The sequence below is a fragment of the Parasteatoda tepidariorum genome, chromosome 8 (assembly GCF_043381705.1).
Source record: "Parasteatoda tepidariorum isolate YZ-2023 chromosome 8, CAS_Ptep_4.0, whole genome shotgun sequence".
Lineage (NCBI taxonomy): Eukaryota > Metazoa > Arthropoda > Arachnida > Araneae > Theridiidae > Parasteatoda > Parasteatoda tepidariorum.
In genome coordinates, this window is record NC_092211.1 from 12,591,144 (window position 1) to 12,613,673 (window position 22,530).

General features: G+C 29.0%; 1 protein-coding gene and 1 pseudogene across 1 annotated transcript; both read right to left on the reverse strand.

Moving 5' to 3' along the window:
- Positions 1 to 250: 250 nt before the first annotated feature.
- On the reverse strand, positions 251 to 22,530 carry LOC107450163 (serine/threonine-protein kinase 16). The gene is made up of 8 exons (XM_043042823.2): positions 22,257 to 22,530; positions 20,547 to 20,664; positions 20,020 to 20,254; positions 15,139 to 15,281; positions 8,575 to 8,695; positions 7,542 to 7,637; positions 4,655 to 4,779; positions 251 to 1,580 (listed from the first exon to the last, which is right to left on the reverse strand). Exons 2-8 carry the CDS (start codon positions 20,648 to 20,650, stop codon positions 1,454 to 1,456), a joined length of 951 nt encoding a protein of 316 aa, XP_042898757.1. The 5' UTR covers positions 20,651 to 20,664; positions 22,257 to 22,530; the 3' UTR covers positions 251 to 1,453.
- LOC139426269 (uncharacterized) lies at positions 18,197 to 19,108 on the reverse strand (annotated as a pseudogene).

The following is a 22,530-nucleotide window of genomic DNA, read 5'->3' on the forward strand; positions in this document are numbered from 1 at the left end:
ACAAAAACAGAATATTGCAGTGTGATATAAACAGAATATTGTACTGCTTTGATGTTTCTAATATTTGTTTTTCACAAAAATAAAAATAGGCAGAAATATACGAATAACAATACAATAATTTCTTTCAAAATAACTTAGATACTATAAATGGTGAAAAAAATCACTGGAATAAATGGATTTAGTACATTTTTGCTTTTTACTTGTAATATACAGTGATTCCATAAACAAAAACAGAATATTGCAATGTGACATAAACAGAATATTGTACTGCTCAAAAATTCTGAAATCACAGAAGTTTAAAAGATAATTCACTCAAGAAATGATGTTTTTTCTTTCATTTTTTTAAAGAACACCATAATTTTTAAACAACATAATAAAAAAATTTTATATTTTAACAAAATATGACGGTGATTGGAGACTTTGACACAAAATCAGATATTCAGAACACCATTAAAATTGGGGGATGGGTAAATTCCATTTTAAAAATTAGATTTTTAGGCGACCTAAATCCATGACGTGCCATGATTTTTTTTTAAAATAATTAAAATCATGACATTTCATGACAAATTTTGTTCAATACCCAAATTCATGACTTTCCAGGTGCATAGATACCCTGATTTTAATTTGCACAGTTCGAACACCTGTATCAAGAATAGCAATGACGTAACATGATGCTCAGATATATTTTAATTTTTTCTTTCAATAAAAATATATATATATAAATATATTTAAAGTTTGACTATAACTGTGCCTACACTTTTTTTACACTAAAGAATTACACCTCCCCTGAGATTTTAACAACTTATTTTTCGTGTCCCCGTTATAATTTTTGTCGTATAATATCAAAAAAGCGGAATCACTGATATATAACACACTTTTGCCAAATTTTTTCCAGCAGTTCAGATGAAATATATGAAACATTTGAAGAAACAATATTGTGTGTCAATTACGAACATATAAATGCTTAGCCACTCTTTGTTTCCTATTCACAACACATAAAATATCAGTGATAGATTTCATTGCGCAAGAAAAAAGTTGTGAAATCTTTTGAAAGGACATTTATAGTAAATTTTGAATTAAAAAAAGTATTCAATACAAAAAGAAATCAACAAATATTAAAAAATAATCAGCAACAAATTTCAAAGTTGAAGTTATTTATAGCTATATTGGCTTTCAATTTACTATGCATTCTTTTAAAAGCATGCAGTTCCATTATAGTGCGTGCAATTAAAACATTTTTACATCAATGTATTTCAAAAGCAGAATATTTTTCTGAAACTCAAAGTGGAACAACAAAAATTGTGAGCAGCTTTTGTTCATGCATAATCTATCATGTCTATTGATGTCAGAACATGTTTATACACAAGGTCTGAAAAGTGTAAAAGGAGAAAGTCACATATCACGTTGGAATGGAGAAGAAAAAAAAGAGTATAAAAATAGTAGCTGAGTCAATTCATACTATATCTTGAGCTGTAGGCGAGATAGAGTCAATTTGTAATAAAACACCATCTATAAATGGTCGCTGCAATGCACTCACTTCTAACATTGTCCTTATTAGGTTATGTATACCACTTGAATATCTGAAGATAAATAAGAATAATACATTTAAAAAATTTGCACCGATTAATATTTCATTAAAAAAATAAAAAAAGTTTTTATTAAAAAAATAAAAGAAGTTTTTTAATATTTTATTAAAAAAATAAAAGAAGTTTTAAAAAATTTCAAAAATCATTCACAAGTTAATTTTAAACTACAGAAAAAAAATTTGAGGAATGGTACATTAAGACTCTGGTGGCAGAATTGTTGCGACACAGCAACATTGTCACAGAATGTAGTTGAGGTAGTTACTGTTACGGATTTCATTATTACAGTTAATAAAAAGGAAATAATTAGTGTGTTTCTGTCCTACAAAATGCGAGAATATTGCTCATAATAGTAGAACAGGGTGCGTAGCCTGATTTTTCAACATAAAATAAGCACCTTTCAAGTACTTTTTAAGCACTTAAAAAATATTTTTAACCACTTTCCAAAAAAAAAAATCATAATCAAAATCTGTGCAGTAATAACTGCACGGTAATGCAGGTTCTGAATTGCAGTTCAATTTTATTTTAGCTTTAATGAGTTTAACTATGAGCTGCTAACCCTTAAAAATACAAAATTTAATATTTTATAATGCAAAAAATAGATTCAGTATTATTTCAGGGTGGCCACACAAAACAGATTTCAAATTTCCCTGATTTTTCCAGGTAAAAATCTTAAAATTTCCAGGTTTGTGTTTTTTTCCTTTTTTCTTATAAAGTGTAGGATGTGTACAAGAAAAGTGTCTGCATTATAAAACATCTTATTCAAAATGTCATTTTTTTAAACATATCTCGAAAAAAAAAATTTTTTTACAAGATATTTTTTTATTATTTTTTAATGTTCTGGTACAACATTAGATTTTTAAAAATTAAGACGTGGAGAAAATAATATGTTTAGCTTGCAGAATATATTTTTTTATTGAATAATTTTAATTGTTTTTATTGAATTTAATGTGTTACTTTAAGTAGTATTTGCTCAAAGTGGACCTACAAAATGACAAAATCAGAATAAAACCTTGGATAAGTATTGTTTAATATATTTTCATTAAGGAAAAGAAAACCGTTTCAGGTGATTATATATCAATAATTTTTAATAATTACAGTGGCTCCCAAAAGTGCTCACTCACTTATAACTTATATTGAAATAGGAAATAAAAATTCAATAATTAAAATGAATATTTCACAATGGGTATTTGATAATAAGATGTATAATCTATTCTTAGCAAAACTGCACGGAATATTTTAAAAACAAAGCAAAAGTTAACTTTTAATCAAATGGTAACAAAAATGTTACCCCACGAAAGTCATCGTACATTTAAANCGGACAGAATTTAAAAACCGAATCCTAACCCCGTCTTCCACATCCACCATAATCTTTGCCTTTCCTAAATTGCACAGTCTGCATAGAGATCAAAGGTTTCTACATTTGCATGGGAGAATTTTATGTTGTATTCTAGTTTAACAGGGTTATAATGGAGCAAATTTTGATGAAAGCAAAGTAAATTAATGATATTTTAACTGTTAGGAGATACATTTCCGTCTAAAAAATGTGGGTATAATGGATGAAACAATTTAAATTAAGAAAATTAGCAAATAATTTAAATTAGTGAAATTAAAAAAATATATAAGAAAAAATTTCCAGCTTTTCTTTAAAATTTCCAGGTTTTTATCCATATTTCCCTGATTTTTCCAGGTTTTTTCCAGTATAAAAAAATTCCCTGATAATTCCAGGTTTTCAAGGTTTTCCAGGTGGGTGGCCACCCTGTATTTAAAAAATTATCATAATAGTTAAATTTATGACTCATTGTATTTATTGAAATGAAACATTAGAAATTCTAATATTTTATAACTTATTGTCCTAAATTTTTAATTAATTCATTAACTATTCTTACTATATAATTACATAAATACTCTTTGTAATGGATTATATAAAGAAGCTTACCACAAATTTTCATAAATAGACAAGTTTACCACAAGTTCTCATAGATATCAAAGCAAAATATGTTTTGTCAATACAATAGTTCATTGTAGTAAAATATAAAGTAACTGCAATTAATGCACATTAACTGCTTATGTTTAAATAAAATGAAACAAAATTTTATTTGTTTTATGTTTATTTGTGTAAAAAATTAAGGTAGATAGTAAATTTCAGTAATACTAAATTTCAGTAATTGGAAGTTGCGCACTACAAGTAGTGAAACTACTGTAGTGTTACGGTGGTTTACAGACACAAAACTACTACTTATCAATTTAACCTGTGATCGTTTTATTTTATGCATATATTGTCGAATTAATTTACATACTTCAACTATTTAAAATACTTAGATTAATAACACTTTAATAAAATACAAAATTTAAATAACAAATTAATTAAAAGGCTTTGATTGGTAACAAATAAACTAATTGGCATGGAGAGAACTTACCCATACTGATGTTCATATTGGAAGTTGGTGAACCTCAAAATGACTCGGTTCTACTCTCTCTACTACTACTGCTACTGTTTTTGTTGTCTTTTTTTTTATCTTTTATACTAAACTTTTTGCTAGATAAAACTATTGCTAAATTCTGGAAAGGTCACACAAGAGATCAAACTTGGACTATAAACTTGTGATTAACCCTTTTCGACACGTATTTCTTAACTTTAATCAAGAGTGTTTATTTGTATTTGCTTAAGTTCTATGAACTAATGGAAGTTTCCACAGTATTTTAAATCTAATCAATTATTTTGCAATTTACGATAAATCTATTTTAAATGTTTTATTGTGATTCTGAATTAAGTGACGATAAGCGTCACAGTAGTCACTACTTTGTCTCGTAGTTTGTAGTGTAGTGTGTTGCTTTTTTTTTAAAAAAAGTAGAGTAGAGAGTAGGGCAATACAAAAAGCAATAGTCAGTAGCCATTTCTGGCAACTACATTTAACATTAGTTTAGAAAAATAATACAGTTTTATCGCAAGTAATTTTTCGAATTTGATGGGTCTATCAATGGACACAATGAAAATGACCCTGTGGCTGCAGCTCAGCTTTAACAGAGATTACAGAGAGGAATGGAAAGTGTTTAAAAAAAAGTCTTACTGTGAGTTTTCTGGAAAATCTAGGATTCCACTGACAACTGCCAATGCAACGCTGTCTCCTCTCTCATGGGCTGCTTCAAATGGGGACTTGAAGTAACACATTGCATAGAGGCAACAACCTAAGGACTAAACAGAAACAAAAAAATTAAAAAATGAAGAAAACAATTCTCCTTAATTCAAAATAAAATTAATCTAATTCATAGCTTTCTTGATAATGTTTCTTGTGGTTTTCAGTAGCAATAGAATATCAGATACTTTTCCGTTAGCCGAGCACAAGCGAAAAAACACCAAATAATGTAGAATTGTGCCAAATTTCTTACTACCACAGAGGGAATGTTAGTTTGGAACCACGTGCCCTATTCTCGAAATTCATTCTAAACAAAGCACATTTTTCCTTTATTTCTTCAATCTTAGTTTTTGTTTTAAAAAATGATGAAAATTTGGGATTCAGCTAGAACTGAAGGAGATGCAGTCTTTTTTTTTTTCAAGAGAAAGGTATATTGGTCAAGAATGCAACATGTGACCAGAATCATGAAAGGAAACTGTCTTTTTGTGACGGAGTGCATTGGCAGTGCAATATTTCAACATGCCGCAAGACGAAGAGCATTTGCAAAGGTATGTGATTCGAATTGTCCAAATTGACTTTTATTCCATTGACTGTTTTGTTATTCACTTCGCTTGACGACTTGGCTCACATTTGGTTCACAACTGGCGACATTTGCGCCCGACTAACCGAAAAGTACCGAATATTATTATGAAAGTAATGCATTCCACATTTTTAGTCTGAAAGAAACATAATTATTTTTTAGACTCTTTGATCTTATTATTATGATTTTAACACATTTAATTAATCTAATTCTATGAGAAATAATAAAAAATCATTTACATAATTTTTCTTAACACTAGAACGATCGACATAATTACCAAGCTAGAATGACCATTAAAGAGTAAACAAGTTTTTAAGATGTAAAAAGATGTCCATCGGAATATTTTTTTCCCCACAAAAGAACAACATGACATGTTCACTACTAGATATATTAAACTCTTCAAAAAATATTTTGTCTATAATGATCATAGATCACCAGAAATTTAATCCAAATTTCATAGTCCTTTTTATCCTATCTAAAGTATATAATTTTTAATGGCAACAGCTGTTAAATTAATTTTGTTATTTTTTTCAAAAATTAATTCTTTCTCGGGAGGTTGGGCAAATTAGTCATTTCTAAGACGACTGTGATTTTATATGTTGAAGTAATCTGAATAGAAACATTTGACAATCGCATAAACGATAACGAGGGGTTGGAGAGCATCAGCGAGCAGGAGGTGAGTTTCCATTTTTAAAAAAACTTGAACAGTGTCAATCTAGCCAGGCATGTGCTCAAATAAAATTAGGATAAACAATGGGGGGAAACTAATGTGCTAAATCCAAGTATGCAGTGAAATCTCCATATCTGTCCTTTTGACTGCAATGGTCATTCTAGGTAAAATGTTATTTTATGCCCTCATTATATATTCTAATGAATATATAATCTACAGCTTCATAGACGAATTTCAGAAAATCTATTAAAATTTACTGAATGATAAATGTTTTAAATAAGATTTTTTAAAATATCACGTATTTTTCACTATTTTTTTTTAAAGAAAATGTATTCATACTTGCATAAATTTATATTTACTACTTACTAGAAGTAAAGAATTAAAAATATTATTTTTAATGCACTAGCAATGAGTGAGGTGAGCAACTCAGATTAAACTTTTCAAGGATGATTATTATAATCTATCATAGCTCCTTTTTTCCTCTAAAAAATACCCAAAATGATTTAAAAGTACTGGTTATTAAATGAGTTGAATACCCTCATTGTCTAGTAGGCAACAGAAGAGAGGAAGGGCACAACACTTATCAGGGTTGCCACTCATATCTGGAGAGAAAAAAAAACACCCTGTGTTTTCCATGTACATATTATACACAATATAGTAAGACGAAACACATAATCACTGGGCTCTTGAGTGAATCACAATAGGCTAACTATACTAGTTTTAATTGCTGGATAAACTTAGAAAAATAAAAGCATTCCTGAACATACTTAAAGCAAATAATGCTATAGTAAATGAAATAGTTTAACGCAACTGAAATATCATCTTTAAATATGCCATAGATTGCACTTTGATTGGTCACTATTTTTTAAAAGACAAAAAAAAAATTTCCCTGTTTTGTTTCCTGTTATTTTAGGTGATTTTTAGATTCCCAGAATTTTCCAAGTCTTCCCTATCCCCCCTGTGGAGTGGCAACCTTACTTATGTCCATCCAGATTTGATTGATTTTAATTATTCATTTACGTCGCACTAGAGCTGCAAAATGGGCTATTGGCGACGGTCTGGGAAACATCCCTGAGGATGATCCGAAGACATGCGATCACAATTTTGATCCTCCGCGGAGGGGATGGCACCCCCGCTTCGGTAGCCCGACGACCTGCACGCGAAGTTGAGCACTTTATGGTAGAACAGTTTAACGAGGACCAATACCGCACACCCTCGGTCCCTACGCAGACTGATCTAAGTGGTCACTCACCCGCACACTGATCACAGCCAGTGTTGCTTGACTTCGGTGACCTGCTGGGAACCGTGCCTTAACGATCAGTCCACTGCGGGACCGTCCATCCAGACACTCCTCATTCTACTAAAGTTTTTAATAGGGAATAAATTTTCATTCATTTTTTTCAAATTCTGCCAAAAAGATCCCTAGGGCTGTCTTAATTTCCCTCTAACCTCCTTTGCTTGATTTGACATATGAGGTTAAAGTATTCATTCAATCTTGGACAAAAATTTATGATTGCATAGCAAGAGATTTCGAATGAGAAGAAATATTTATGAAAGGTAATAATAGCTACCCAAACATCAACTCTTTCATCTAAAGATGTATGCGTTTCAACATTAAAAAGCTCAGGAGCTCTGTAAGCCATGGAACATTTTTCAGCAGCTAAATCCTAAAAGATTTAAATTTATTCTCTACATACCTAATTTTAAATGTAAATATCACAAATTTGAAATTAATCAATTAATGAGGAAATAAAAATATGACAGTTTAAAACTTTCTTTTTTTTTGTAACTGATATCATTCAAATTTTTGATTTCGACATTTAAAACAGATGATAATTATGACTTATATTTTAATATTTTTCTAACCTAATGCAATTAATATAGCAAAATAATACATATTAAAAATTACACTTTGTATAAAATTAAATTTGTGCTGGAGAGATTTATTAAATTTTGCATTTATAATAAATAAATAAAAGAAAATTACTTCATAACCTAAGGCAAAACAAAAGATCTATTATTGCAATATGTTTAAATTTCAATAACATTAAAAAAAGATTAAAGCTCTTTCCCCAGACAAGAACTTTTTCTAAAAAAATTAAATATATGTAAAAAATAATCATTGTCAAAAAATAAATAAAAAAATTTTTTTGACTTTATAATCTAAGGCAAAACAAAAGGTTTAGTCTTGTAATATGCATAAATTTCAATAACATCAAAAAAAGATTGAAGCTCTTTCCCCAGATGAGAGCTTTTTAAAAAAAATTTAAACATGAAAAAAATATTTATAGCCAAAAAATAAAAGACAAAAGATTCAGTATAGTAATATGCATAAATTTCAATAACATTAAGAAGAGATTAAAGCTCTTTCCCCAGAAGAGAACTTTTCTCTTAAAGATAGAAACATATGTAAAAATTTTTAATTGTTCAAAAATAAATAAATAAAAACTTTTTAATTTTTAATGTAAGGTAAAGCAAAGGATTCAATAAGGTAATGTACATAAATTTTAATAGGATTAAACAAAAAAATAAATAAATAAATAAAAATAAAAAAAAACTGTAGGCAAAAACTGAAGCCACAGGTTTAGAAAATTCTAGTATTACCTGTAGTGCTCTGGCCTCTGATGATTTATGTATTTCTTGCCTCGCTTTTCCCATAGAACCAAAATCCATCCACACCGGCTTATCATCATTGCTTAAGAGCACGTTGCTAGGTTTTACATCTCTGTAAATATTTCAGAATAAGTTATTAAAATTTCAAATTAATGGAAAATATATTTTAACCACAATAAAATCACATGGCAATACTCATTCTAGTTAAGTAAAAATGTCATACATTTTAAACAAAGTATCTTTTGAGCAGAATTAAAAGGATTTCTATCTAATTTAAAGAAAAAAAAATTAGAAAAAAATAGATGCTTGTTCTTTATATGTCAGGGTAAGATAATTAATAATGGTTTGGGGTATCAAGGCCTCCTAAAATACTTATGTGACATTGTCTATTTCCACTTCCATGTAAATATGTCAAAATTGTGTAAATATCATATTCATAATAATTTTTTTTCTCTGAACTGTGTGGAAATTATATCCTACAATGTACAGCATGCCAATAATAATTTAAGATAACTGTAGTCCTCTTTTGAGTGCAGAGCTTATTGTTTCACACAATTTAAATAATATTCATTGACGTAACACAGGGGGGCTCAACCTGAGGCCCGCCAACATTCAATGTGCAGCCGGAGGTAGCAAGCTGAACAAAATAAAAAATATAATTAAATTGTTTTTAAAAAAAATCCAAAAAAAAATCAGAAATTTCAAATTGTGCAGTTAAGTTTTTGATACACACAATGTCAACCAATGTAGTTTTTTGATCGCTTTTTTTCAATGGTTCATGCTACGGATTTAAACATAGTTTTGAAAATCCCAATATTTTTAATATGACTTTATTATGACAATACAAATCTTATTTATCACTTTTGACGCTCTTCATGTGTGCAAATTTCATAGTAAGTCCAAGGACTTTTTGGTAGTTATTACTACCCATTTTCATGTAGTTTCAGAAATCGTAATTTTTTTTTTTTTAAATATATATTAACGTACTGAAAGTTTTGAATGGGGCATTCAAATAAACTCGTTTTCGACACACTTATTTGCGCAAACTTTATCGCAAATCTAAATTACTTTTCTTCAGCATTTCATTGCTAAAATTTCAATATTTTTAGCATGATATTATTATGAATAGTTCATTTAGATAACTATATTTTGACGTGGTTCATTAATGCTGATTTTATTGCAAATCAGATTATTTTTCAATCATTATTTTGGCAATCATTACTACAAATTTCCGCAAGATTTTGAAAGCCCAGATACTTTTTATACAATATTGCGACACTTTAATTTTAAATCCTGCATTTAAATGCATCACTTTTTGAAACACTTTATTTATGCCTATTTCATCGTAACTACAAGGGATTTTGATAGTTTTTTAGGTAGTTGTTACTACGTTTTACCCTTTGATTTAAAAAATCCTGATATTTTAATACTATAGTTTCACGGCATTAAAATAATCACTTTTTACATGTTCTATTTGTACCGATTTTAACATAAATATAAGAGGTTTTTTAAACTTTTTTTCCCTCTTTTTTATGGCAGTTATTGCTGTATTTTTACTTGTGATTTTGCATATCTGGATAATACAACTCATGAAATTCGATTCTGTTTTTTAAAAAAAAAAATAATTTTAAAAGTAATTATGCATTTTAGCAAAATCGAAACCTTCCCAGAGAGTTGAAGGGGTTTTGTTTTAATTTTAATCATTTTTAACCCTATAAACTTTCTTCAAATTAAAGTATTTATAAGTTGCATTTATTTTAATAACTAGAATATTTATTACTTTTAAATTCAGTTCTATGAACAAATTTTTTAATGTTGAAATTTGTCTTTAAATAGACTTAAGTATTTCGTAAGGTGATTTAAAAAAACAAGTTTTTTATTGCTTTCATTTATTTTAATTTATCTGAATTTTTTTCTGATAATTTATTCTGATTTTCTGATTCTTTTTTTTTTCCTAAGTAATCAGTTTAGCAGTTTTTAACTTTAAACATTTAAAAGTATATAAGTTTATGCAAACATATCACAAGGTTAACTGATAAAAAGAATTTAGTGGGTAGAACAATGATGTTTATATAATTATCACTACCAATAATTGCTATCAACATGCCTGTCTAAATACTTGGGCATGCAGCCTTTCATTTGTCAATCTGTTGTGCATGTGATCCTTCACTCAAAAAGATTGTGCACCCCTAACGTACCATAACAAATGTTTGTTGTATAATTATATACACAGATATATGTCTTATGTGTTTTTTATCTACAGTGTTAATTTCACTTCAATGTTGCATAATCATTTATGTCAAATATTGTAACAGCGAACTTTTCTCTTCACATATTGTACTAGCAGAAATGGGGCAAGTTTGAACTCATATTAACAAGTAATCTTGGCGGATGTGATGGACTGCAACTGCCGTCTCCACTCCTAGTATCAGGGTGCATAGCCAGGGGTCTGTTTAGAATAAATTTGGGTTCGTTAACGGACCCTTCACGAAATATCTTTTCATAAAAACATACCCTTCACAAAATATTTTAACTTAAAAACGGACTCTTCACAAAATAATTTATCTTTTAATCGGACCCTTTACAAATTTGTTTATCTTCATTGTTGTTCTGTTAATCGAATAAATTCTTCCCATGGTGGGGGGAAAGAAAGACAGATGTAAACGAACTAAGTTTTGCCTTCGGCAGACGCTTCTTCCTTTATTCGTCCGAAATGAATATTCTGCGTTCAGCAGTATAGGCTAAATACCAAATAATTGTATGTTGCATCGCTAATTTAGTAGCAGCAATTGCTGTTTATTTTTTAAAATTTAATTTTTTTATTATAATTTTACAGTGTTGAGAATAATCTTGTATCTTTTTACAATTTAAAAACTCCTTGAAAAAGTTTTTTGCAATAAAAGGAGCCTATTTGCACAAATTCACAAAAACAGGACCCTAGGTGAAAGAATGTGACTTAACGTTTATCTTATATTCACAAATTACGAGTAATTTTTTCACAATTTTACAAAAACTGACCTTTCACAAAATGTTTGGACAGACCCCTGATAGCATAATCTCTCAACAAAAAATAAGCACCTTTAAAGTACTTTTTAAGCATTCAAAAATATTTTTAAGCACTATATAGATTAACAAAATGCAAAACAATTTTCAAAAACTTTACATGATCATCATGATAAAATAACCTGTTTCTGACAAGAAAGTCTTTTCCTGATTATATTAGCCACTATAAAAAGACAGAGATTATTCAATTTGATTTCAGAGGGTGAAAAATAAAGCCTGAAATAGAGAATATCTTGTAAAATGCAGTAGAGTTGCAGAGGAGAGTAGAAGAATGTCACTAAACCCAGCTCAGTAGACGCACATGTGAACTCCCAAGTATTTCATCAAACATGTCACATGATAGCGCTATCATACGTTACAGACCGAGGGCATGCCAAAATGATGAATTTTGGTTTAATGAATTGTGAAAACGTTAAATAGAACAATGTGAAAATCATGCTTTTGTATAACATGCAGCGAAAATCGACAGGGTAAAGAAAAAATATACCATTTTCGAAAACTGAAAATTAAGCAGTTTTTAAAAACACCTCATGAAAAAAGCACTTTAACAAAGTTTTTAAAAAACGAAAACAGAAAATAAGCACTTTTAACCATTTTTTAAAAACACTACACACCATGCAGTATTGTTGGGGACTGGATGCCTGGCAAAGAACAAGTTTAAACTTAGTTTTTCGGGCCATAACAGTTAAACTAATAGATGCCCCTTTTAAGACATGAATGCAGATTTGTTTGTAGGTGTTGTTAATGAATATGTAAATCATAAAATTGTAAAAAATAAACTTTAAATATTGTACAAGAAACATAATGATAAAAATTAATAATGTGCACCAAATTTTTTAAGTAAAAAGATTTTTGTTTTAATGCTGCTTCAGGGGGTAAAATGCATCAAATTCATAATATTATACAGGGTTAGATTTTGATTAAATCTGTCAAAAACTTAGAAATGATAGTCATGAAATCATAATGCATGTGAATTTCAAAAGCATACTTTAAACATTAGTTCAATATATAAATATCTATTAAACTAGAATTTTATTAAAATATAAATCACAGTTTTGAGTAGAAGCAAAAACATTTTTTGCTTTACTTTCCTATGTTCTCTTGCTTTATTTTACTTGATAGCTCGAATCTTTTCAAGAAATTATGTAGCAGACTTAAAAAATCTTAACATAGTGCACCTATTATTTTTGCTTTCAAATTATTGAATTGGAAATTTTTTGTTTCCTAGTCATGATTTTGTGTCTTTTGTAAATATAAAGTCTTAAAACTGCATAAAAACCAAAATAATACACTGGTTTAATTTTCGTACAGAATTCTCAAAAGAAAAAAGAATAATTCAAGAAAATAGGAAATGATTCTGAATGATCAACATTTTTTATAATTATACTAATCCACTGAAATTTTACCTAAATACCTTATCTTTTTATTACCAAATCTTTTATTATCTAATCTTTTTACTTAAAGAATGACACAGAGGATACTTATATGTTATTAGGATGTTATTTAAATGTTTCCTTTCAAGCAATTTTAGGATTTTAAAGCTCCAAGCATTTAGTTAAAATTTGGCAAACCATATTCAAGGCATAGTAAAAAATAAATACTTTTTTTAAGATATTTTCTTTTCAGCATATTTGCATTAAAATACTACATGCCATGCGCTATTGAAAATATATATATAAAGAATAATATTGTTAATAATAACAAGTAAACAAAAAAATTTAATTTTCGACACAACATTTGTGATTTTATCTAAGATTAAAACAGTCAAAAGCTTTCCAATCTTGATACTTTGCAACAATAATTTACAAAGAATATTTAAACTTAGAACAAGAGAATTAATGCATGATAGCACTATTAGAACCACAATCAGAAAATACAACATTTAATAATGGCATGGTATGGTATTTTTTATTCATATAGCACTGGAGCTGCATATTAGACTATTTTGACAGCCTGGGAAACATCCCCGAGGATAATCTAAAGACATGCCATCGCAATTTCGATCCTCTGCAAAGGGGATGGTTTTTCCCCTTTGATAGCTTGACAGCCTGGGTGCAAAGTCGAGCACTTTACACTAGAACAGTTTAACGAGGACAGATGCCGTGCACTCTAGGTCCCTACATAGGCTGATCAAAGTGGTCACCCACCCACTTACTGACCGCAGCCAGTGATGCTTGACTTCGGTCTTCTACTGGGAGTATACATGTCTTTACGATCAGCCCCCTACGGGACACATTTAATAATGGAATGCTAGTAACAAAGTTTTACTATTAATACATGACAATGTAAGATTTAGCAAAACTAAGCATAGAAACCACAGTTTATTTATCAAAACTTTGTATGTTTCCTTCATCAATAATATCAAATACACTAATTTCCTAGTCAAATCTCCTAATTCTATCTAATTATTCTTATTTACTAATTAAATTATTAATTAACGTTATCTCCTAATTAAATTACTAATTACGTTATCTCTAATTACTAATTAAATTCATAACTTTGTTTACAACTGTCAGGGGTGATTGTGAGCCCAAGTCGAAATTCCGGAAAATTTCTTGTGTTAAAAAACAAAAGTTTAAATTAAAAAATTAGAAAAAAATTTAAACAAGTTTTTTTTCCTTTTCTACAATATTTCTTAGTTTACTTAAAATATTTAAAATTTTACACACACCTATACCATTTACACATACCTATGATGAGCTGGAGAAGTAATTTAAATTTACAAATATGTCTTTCTTTCTCGAGTTTATGATTATAACAACTATTTACTGATAAAAAATTTATATTAATCATGAATATAAGCTTATAAAGTATATCTTTGGCTCTCCCTTACAAACAAATAAAATAAACTGTGTTTTTAAGTTCCACCTTTGAAAATTGGCTTTCCAGAAACTTCAGTGATCAATGATTTTTTGAAACGTCTGGACCTTTGATCTCCAGAAACTTCCGGATCACTGTTAGCGAAAAGTCTTGAAATCCGGATTTTTTCCGGAGCACAATCAGCCCTGAACTGTTCTTTACATCTGTTAGAATGATTACACAGTTTTTAACCTGGGAACAATGTTATCCATGGTTCATAGCCAAATTTCTCAACAAAAAATAAGCTCTCAAAATAAATTTTTACGAGGTTTATTAGAAATCATAACTAAGATAAATGCAAAATAATTTTTTTTAAATAAAATATTTCTTCATCCACAGTAAATATAATGGAAATAATTTTATGTTACTTGGATGGTCCATCACCATTTGATCTATGGACCGGTACCAATTCCCAGACCAGGGGTTGATCTGCTTTAGACCAATAAGAATTAAGAACAGTAATTAAGAAAAATAAGTCACTGGTCCTCTCTTTATTTCTATCCCAGTGATGCTTAATTAATTGTGGCAATAGGTTCTACTAACATTGTATATTAAAGTGTTTTTTATGGAAATGGAATAGTATTAAAATAAACAGTAAAACTTAATTTGTAACCATATGATAAGGAATACTACCTGTGAGCTAAAGGATGCGGTTGGGCATTATGCATCACTCTTATACCCTCACACATCTGCCTGAACAGCCTTAATATTCTCGTTTCTGAAAGGTGGTTTTTACTTTTAGAACGCATAGTCAGCTCATCATGAAGAGTCCCTCTCTAGAGATAATAAAAATAAAAAAAATGAAATCAATAATAAAGTACCAATAAATTTTTTTTTTTTTAAATGCAACCACTTTTGGTTGCATTGCACTCAATTTGGGTAATAAAATTCCATCATTTTTCCACATTTCCATACAAAATGTCTCCAAAATCAGATCATCATGGAGAGTTCCTCTCTATTAAATTTTAAAAAATAATAACAACCAGGATAGACAATTTTATTAAAAATTTTCTTCCTTTTCCAGGTTTTCCCAGAAAATACCATTGATATCCCAGGCCTCATATTTGTTATACATTGCAACATTTTTCAGAAATATATCTTTTCAACAACAATAAAACTTACTATACAATTTAAAATGTATATGTATATATATATAGAGAGAGAGAGAGAGTGGTAGCGCTTCACGCTCCCGTGCCACAGGTCGTGGGTTCGATTCTCCGGCCGGACAAGGTTGACTCAGCCTTTCATCCCTTCAGTGGGTCAATAAATGAGTACCAAGCATGCTTGAGAACTAAACACCAGGGATTCTGCGTTCGGCTGACCACCTAACTGGAATGTCTGCTCCTGCACCCCAGAGCCCAAGGACAAGAAAACTGAGATGGGCATAGGGACTGTAGCGCCACTGAGTTTTTATATATATATAAAATCTTACATTTTGAAGGAAAGAAAATTCCATTAGTTTTGACATGTAGATTTCATATTGAACAAGAATACAAATTATAGATAGAAGCAATATTTTGCACAAGAAACAGAAAAATTTAAAAACTTTATGTAATATGGCTTATTAACCCCTTAACAGTGACATATATTTCAGAAAAAAAGACCAAAAATGGAACATTTTTTTAACTGTTTAATTTTGTTCTTTATATCATTATAAAAGTTAGAAAATGGTTATTTATTGCAAAATAAAAATTTAAATGCAATAACTACTGTATTTATAATTTTTACATACACATAAAAAAAGCAATGGATTACACACACATCTTATTCAATTAGAGCAAATTAAACAAAATTTTGAAGCTAGATATAATATAACTAGTATAATATTATATAAAAACATAACAATATGATTTCTAGTACATAAATTTTATAAATCTTTTACAGTATGGTATATCCCAAAACCACCACCCGCATTTCCCTCCCTCATATAAAGTCATAATCAGTGAAAAACTAGGACCACTAATGCCATCTACTGCAAAAATAGTGAATTAAGTATCCTAAAGTAGAAACGAACTAAGCTTGGGCTTCACAAAATAGAAACGTTAATTTTTTCCCAGCCCAAAATCAATTTGGGCATCACAAATAATACAAGTAGTTATTGCCCGAACTGGATTCGAGCAACACTGGCAAGGAGTTAATACAGTCAAATCAAACATGTGGCCATCACATATCTTACAAGTGATTAAGAACTATAACTCATTTATACAGAAAGCTTAATTTAAATAATTATTATAAATATGAACTGTAAATATAATTACATTTAAGAAAAATTCAAAATAAGAAATTTCAAAGTTTTTTGCACAAACTAATAATATAATTTCTTAAGAAATCATAGGAATTATATAACCATGTTGTAATAGAATTTTCACTGGAAATAATAGTAATTGATGTTTGGTATGTTTTACTTTGAAATTCATTACTTATAGTTAAGGTGAACTCAGTGATTTTGACAGACTTTGGAAACTATGGATACTTGGAGCCCAGGACTTCAGAATTTCTCTGTCCCTTTTACATAAAGTGTAAGTAACCTATTAAAAATATAAATTTTCTAGCTCTTTATGCATCGATTAGTGTATACATTCACAATTATTCTATTACAAAACAATAAAAAAAATTCAAAACAAGAAAAGGGTTACATCTATACAATCAAGGACAGATCAAACACTTCCATCAAAGAAAAGCAACAATGTTTATATGACACACAGAATTATTTTAATTTTCTCCTTTAGTATAAATATAAATAAAGAAAAATGTATATAGGAGTATATTTAAATTTGAATTAAAATTTTTCCTACATTTTTTTTACACGCCAGAGAATTAAGTGTTCTTTGGGGAATGTAATAAATAGTTTTTTATACCCATGCTACGATTTTTAGTTGCAATTGATTCGTTATGGCACATCGGCAAAATCTGTGTGAATATTAAGGATAACTATTTTCTAGGTTTGTAGCACAATTTTGCAACATTTTGGGGAATCAATGCGTTTTTTCTAATTTTTTTTTTCAAAATTGAATTTCCTACTTCTGTTTTAAAAAAAACTTTGATTTGATGGACAATTTTTCAATAAATTTACCCTGTAATATGGCAGAAGTAGACGAACTTCACTATGACTTGGATGGAGTTTATCAACTCTTTCAGCCACTGACACGTCTATACACTCTACAATGTTTGGATGATTGAACATGCCGTGGTATTCTGCCTCTCTNCATCAAGTTTAAATACTGTACAAAAAATATTTATTCATCTGTCTTTTGATAAAATAACAACAGGACATAAGAAAGTAGACCAATAACGTAGACCTAAAAAGTATTTTTAAGGACAGAAAAAAAAAATAATTCCGATTTCCGTCTTCGAGTCAGTCTTGTTTCCGTCTTACTTCCGTCCGCGGACAATTTCGAAAGACGGAAATCCGTCCTGGGGACGGAAGACTTGCACCCATGGACGTAATTCTTTTCATCACAAAAATTAAAATGGCACAGTTTCTCCAGAGAATTTAAGTTTTCTGTAGATTCTGGCTTTAGAATGTTATATAATTGCACACTATGTAATACCAAATCCTGGATATCTGCAGCAAAAAATGGTAAAAGTGGCCGATCTGCTTGATACAGTATCAAAAAAGGTGAAACTAGCTGCGACACATATAAGAAAAAGTTCAGCTTAACAAGATTTAATTTGTCTTTTATTGCTTCTTGTTAAGTTAAAAAGGATTTACATTTCACTTTTCTAAACTTGCCAACATTTTTATCATAAGATTTCAGATCATTCCAAAGCAATATCGCTCTTTCAGCTGCAGGTGCATTTTCCAGCCAACGGTGGTTACAAAATTTTAGTGGTATAATTTGTTCTCAGTTGATTGATTAATAAAATCTTCTTTTCTTATGGGTGAATCTTTAAAAAGATAGAAGATTGAGCTCAGGATGGAGCCAATAAGCCATTCTGTTTCAGATTCACCTTTGTAGAATGCGTTATATAAAATATGAAGCCCACAACTTCCTATTGCATTGCATTGAACACCATGTTCTTTTAACAAATCTTCTTGAATATTATTATAAAACTTCCAATTGACAGCAGGACCGTCCATAGAAATCTGCAATAATTTCTTAAGGTGTACATTTTTGACTGATGCATAAAAACAGGCTAAAAGGTCATCTGCTACAGAATGGCCCAAAAAAGCTGATGTTAAGTATCGCGTCTCTACAATGTTCTTTACTGGGCTCCATAAGTGGATATGTATATCCAACTGCTTCTACTGTGTCGCTTTGTTCAAAGACTCATCAAAAAGCAATGTATAAAACTTCGCATTATCAATGCACTTCAGAAGTAGCATGCTAAAATGAGGTGCAAGTCCAAAATGACAGAGATATGCACACTTAGATTCACTGCAGGTGAAATGATGTGCTATTGAACTGTCTGGAAACATTGTACTAAATAATTTTCCAGTGTCTTTGGAAGAATTGTAGGAGTAGTAGCTTTCTACAACTTTTAAAGCCCATAAAATCTCAGAAGAAAGAACTTCTTTCCCCAAAGCCCAAGAATCTTCTAAAAAGATGGAGGCAGCAGGAGAGCTGAAGGCAACAGAATTTAAGGATTTAGGGAAACCGATTTAAGGAATCCGATCACTCAAAAAAATTTTCAAAACGCCAAAATAAAAAATATTTAGCACTTTTTTAGCACTCAGAAGAAATTTTAGCACTTTTTAGGCCCTAAAAAAATTGGGAAAAAATTTTAGCACTTTTTTAGGACATTTTAGGACAGCAAGAACCCTGGTAACCTATTAAAAATACAAATTTTCTAGCTCTTTATGCATCGATTAGTGTATACATCCACAATTATTCTATTACAAGNCTGGGGCCAAGATAAAATTGTTGCTAGGGTGTATTTGATATTTTGTACTTAGCACTTAAGCACATCTAGAACTTCAAATCAGGGTTTGCTGATTTAAATCAGCTTGATTTTAATCACGATTTAAATCGAATGAATATAAATTTTCTAGCTCTTTATGCATCGATTAGTGTATACATTCACAATTATTCTATTACAAAACAATAAAAAAAATTCAAAACAAGAAAAGGGTTACATCTATACAATCAAGGACAGATCAAACACTTCCATCAAAGAAAAGCAACAATGTTTATATGACACACAGAATTATTTTAATTTTCTCCTTTAGTATAAATATAAATAAAGAAAAATGTAAATAGGAGTATATTTAAATTTTAATTAAAATTTTTCCTACATTTTTTTTACACGCCAGAGAATTAAGTGTTCTTTGGGGAATGTAATAAATAGTTTTTTATACCCACGCTACGATTTTTAGTTGTAATTGATTCGTTATGGCACATCGGCAAAATCTGTGTGAATATTAAGGATAACTATTTTCTAGGTTTGTAGCACAATTTTGCAACATTTTGGGGAATCAATGCGTTTTTTCTAATTTTTTTTTTCAAAATTGAATTTCCTACTTCTGTTTTAAAAAAAACTTTGATTTGATGGACAATTTTTCAATAAATTTACCCTGTAATATGGCAGAAGTAGACGAACTTCACTATGACTTGGATGGAGTTTATCAACTCTTTCAGCCACTGACACGTCTATACACTCTACAATGTTTGGATGATTGAACATGCCGTGGTATTCTGCCTCTCTCAGGGCATTCTTCTCATCTTCTTTAGAGTGGCACGCAATTCTTTTGAGAGCATAGTATCTATGAGTCTTCTGGTCTTGGAGTAAATCTACAACACTGAATCCACTAAAAATAATAAATATGCATGAATTGTCAGTGATTTACACAATAGTTCAGTTAAGAAACTTTGGATAATTAAAATTATCAAGGCCCGGAACTAAAATTGATGTCTTCTTATTTTAAAAAAAATGGGCAATTATAAATAGAACCACCACAGAAATGACTAACATAACTGAGTGCATATGCTTTATCTATCAACAAATCTGAGAATAAACTGTTTTGATTCACATATGATTAAAATTTAAGAAAAAAAACTCCTTTGTAGTTTCTACAAATTTTCACAAAACTCTTATCTTACCCTTCTCCCAATCTGGTCTTAATGGTGAAGGTTTTACCATTGATATCAATAGATTCTTTCCCACACAAGCAACCCATAGAGAAAAAGTTGAAATAAGCCGTCATGACAAATTCAAAACCTAAAAGAACAGATTAAGATTTAATCAAAAACTGTATTTTAATGTAAATTTATTAAATGCAGCAAAATAAATATTTTCATAATTTCATTTTTTGTAAATGATTACTGTTACAGAAAATATGTCTTATAATTACTACTCTTGGTACTATAATTAATTTAATACTTAACTTTGCAATTATAAATTTTCTATTCACAAATTAAGAACATTTAAAATAAGAAAAACTAATGGGGAGATTTCCATATCAGTATATGTGCTAAATTACAAATTTTGGCTACAAACAATTAGTGGTACATGTGAAACTAGACAAAAATCACAGAAGAAAACCAACTCAAAGGATAAAACTTGTAGCCAACCCCTGAGCAGTCTATTGCATACTTTTTTTTATTTACTAGTTAGAACCAGGGTTTGTTGATTTAAATCAGCTTGATTTTAATCACGATTTAAATTGAATGATTTTTTTAAAAAAATCATTGATTTAAATCAACTAATTTTTTTATGCATATATTGATTTAAAAAGTTAACAGTGTTTTAAAGTGTTAAAATTTATTTTAAATAAATTGCTGCATTAATTAATTTTAGCTAACAAAATTACTTTCTTTCTTGGTATGTGTTAAATTCCAACACATTTGAAATTACATTTTTAAAAGTCTTGATTCTTGAGATTGAAAGTACAGATTAAAGTAAACATTTAAGTATTTTTTTTCTGATAATATGTTTACAGAATCTTTGACATTATCAGATTTTTTATAAAGAAATTTTGCGAAAAAAAAATTTCAATGAGTACATAGATTCAAAAAAAAAATTTTTTAGCTTATCTATTTTGATATAGGATTAAAAACGAATATTTTAATATAAAAATATATAGATTAAATATTTATTTATTTTTTGATGAATTACTACATTTGGTAATTGAAACTTTGTTTTAATAGTTGAAGTATTCCTTAAATTCTCTATTTCATCAAGTCTTAAACTTTCAATCATGCATTTGTTTCAAAATAGTTAATGTGTATTCAAAGCTATGTACTATAATGAAAAATTATTTTAGGTAGTTAGAGCTTCTAAAATATTCTTATAATATAATTTCAATATTAATTTAATTTTAATTAAACATTTATAAAGTTTTTTTAGTCATAAAACGAAGTTCTTAAAGTGTATTTGAAAAAAAAAAAAAAAAATCTGACTTAAATCTACAAAAATCAAAATCTGACTTTTTTGATTTTTTTTAAAAAAAATCAAACAAATCAGGAACCCTGGTTAGAACTCTCTTTTGCGTTTTGGAGCAGGTAGTTGGTAGGAATTAGTACTGATAGGAATAGGAAATCAGTAAAAAATTTCGCAACATAGTTCAATAATCTACAATCGTTTTATTTAGATTATTAAACACGAAATTTATTGAACATGAAAACGAAACAAAAAACTCGTTAAAACAATTTAAATTTAATAACTCGTGGCTAATTCTAGTTTCGGAAATTTTAAATTACAACTAGTGTAGGATTAATTTAAAGCAATCAATATTTTTTTTCTCAAAAATACTCTCACTAAAACTATAAAAAAAATTAACATAAAAAATAAATTAGACTATGAACAATTACCAAAATAAATGTAAGATTTCCCCCCTTATTCTGACGTATGTATATCATGTTTTAGAAATCATCACTTTCCGAACTTAGAAGTTTCAACTAAGATAATATTGACTAACACATAAGTTTAAATAATCAAATAATATTTTTAATACAAGCAAGGACATGTTTAAATTTTATTAACATAAACGAATAAAAAAATAATAATCCTAAAACTATAATATATCCACACAAAACATCATCGTTCCATTACTTTCATGTTTACGTTTTTATTGATGACAGTTAC

Coding starts and splice junctions, on each gene's coding strand:
- LOC107450163 (XM_043042823.2), bottom strand. CDS start 20,650: ATGACGGCTTATTTCAACTTTTTCTCTATGGGTTGCTTGTGTGGGAAA. Junction 20,255..20,546: donor AAGACCAGATTGGGAGAAGG/GTAAGATAAGAG, acceptor TATTATTTTTAG/TGGATTCAGTGTTGTAGATT. Junction 4,780..7,541: donor ATGAAAGAGTTGATGTTTGG/GTAGCTATTATT, acceptor GTTTCTGTTTAG/TCCTTAGGTTGTTGCCTCTA.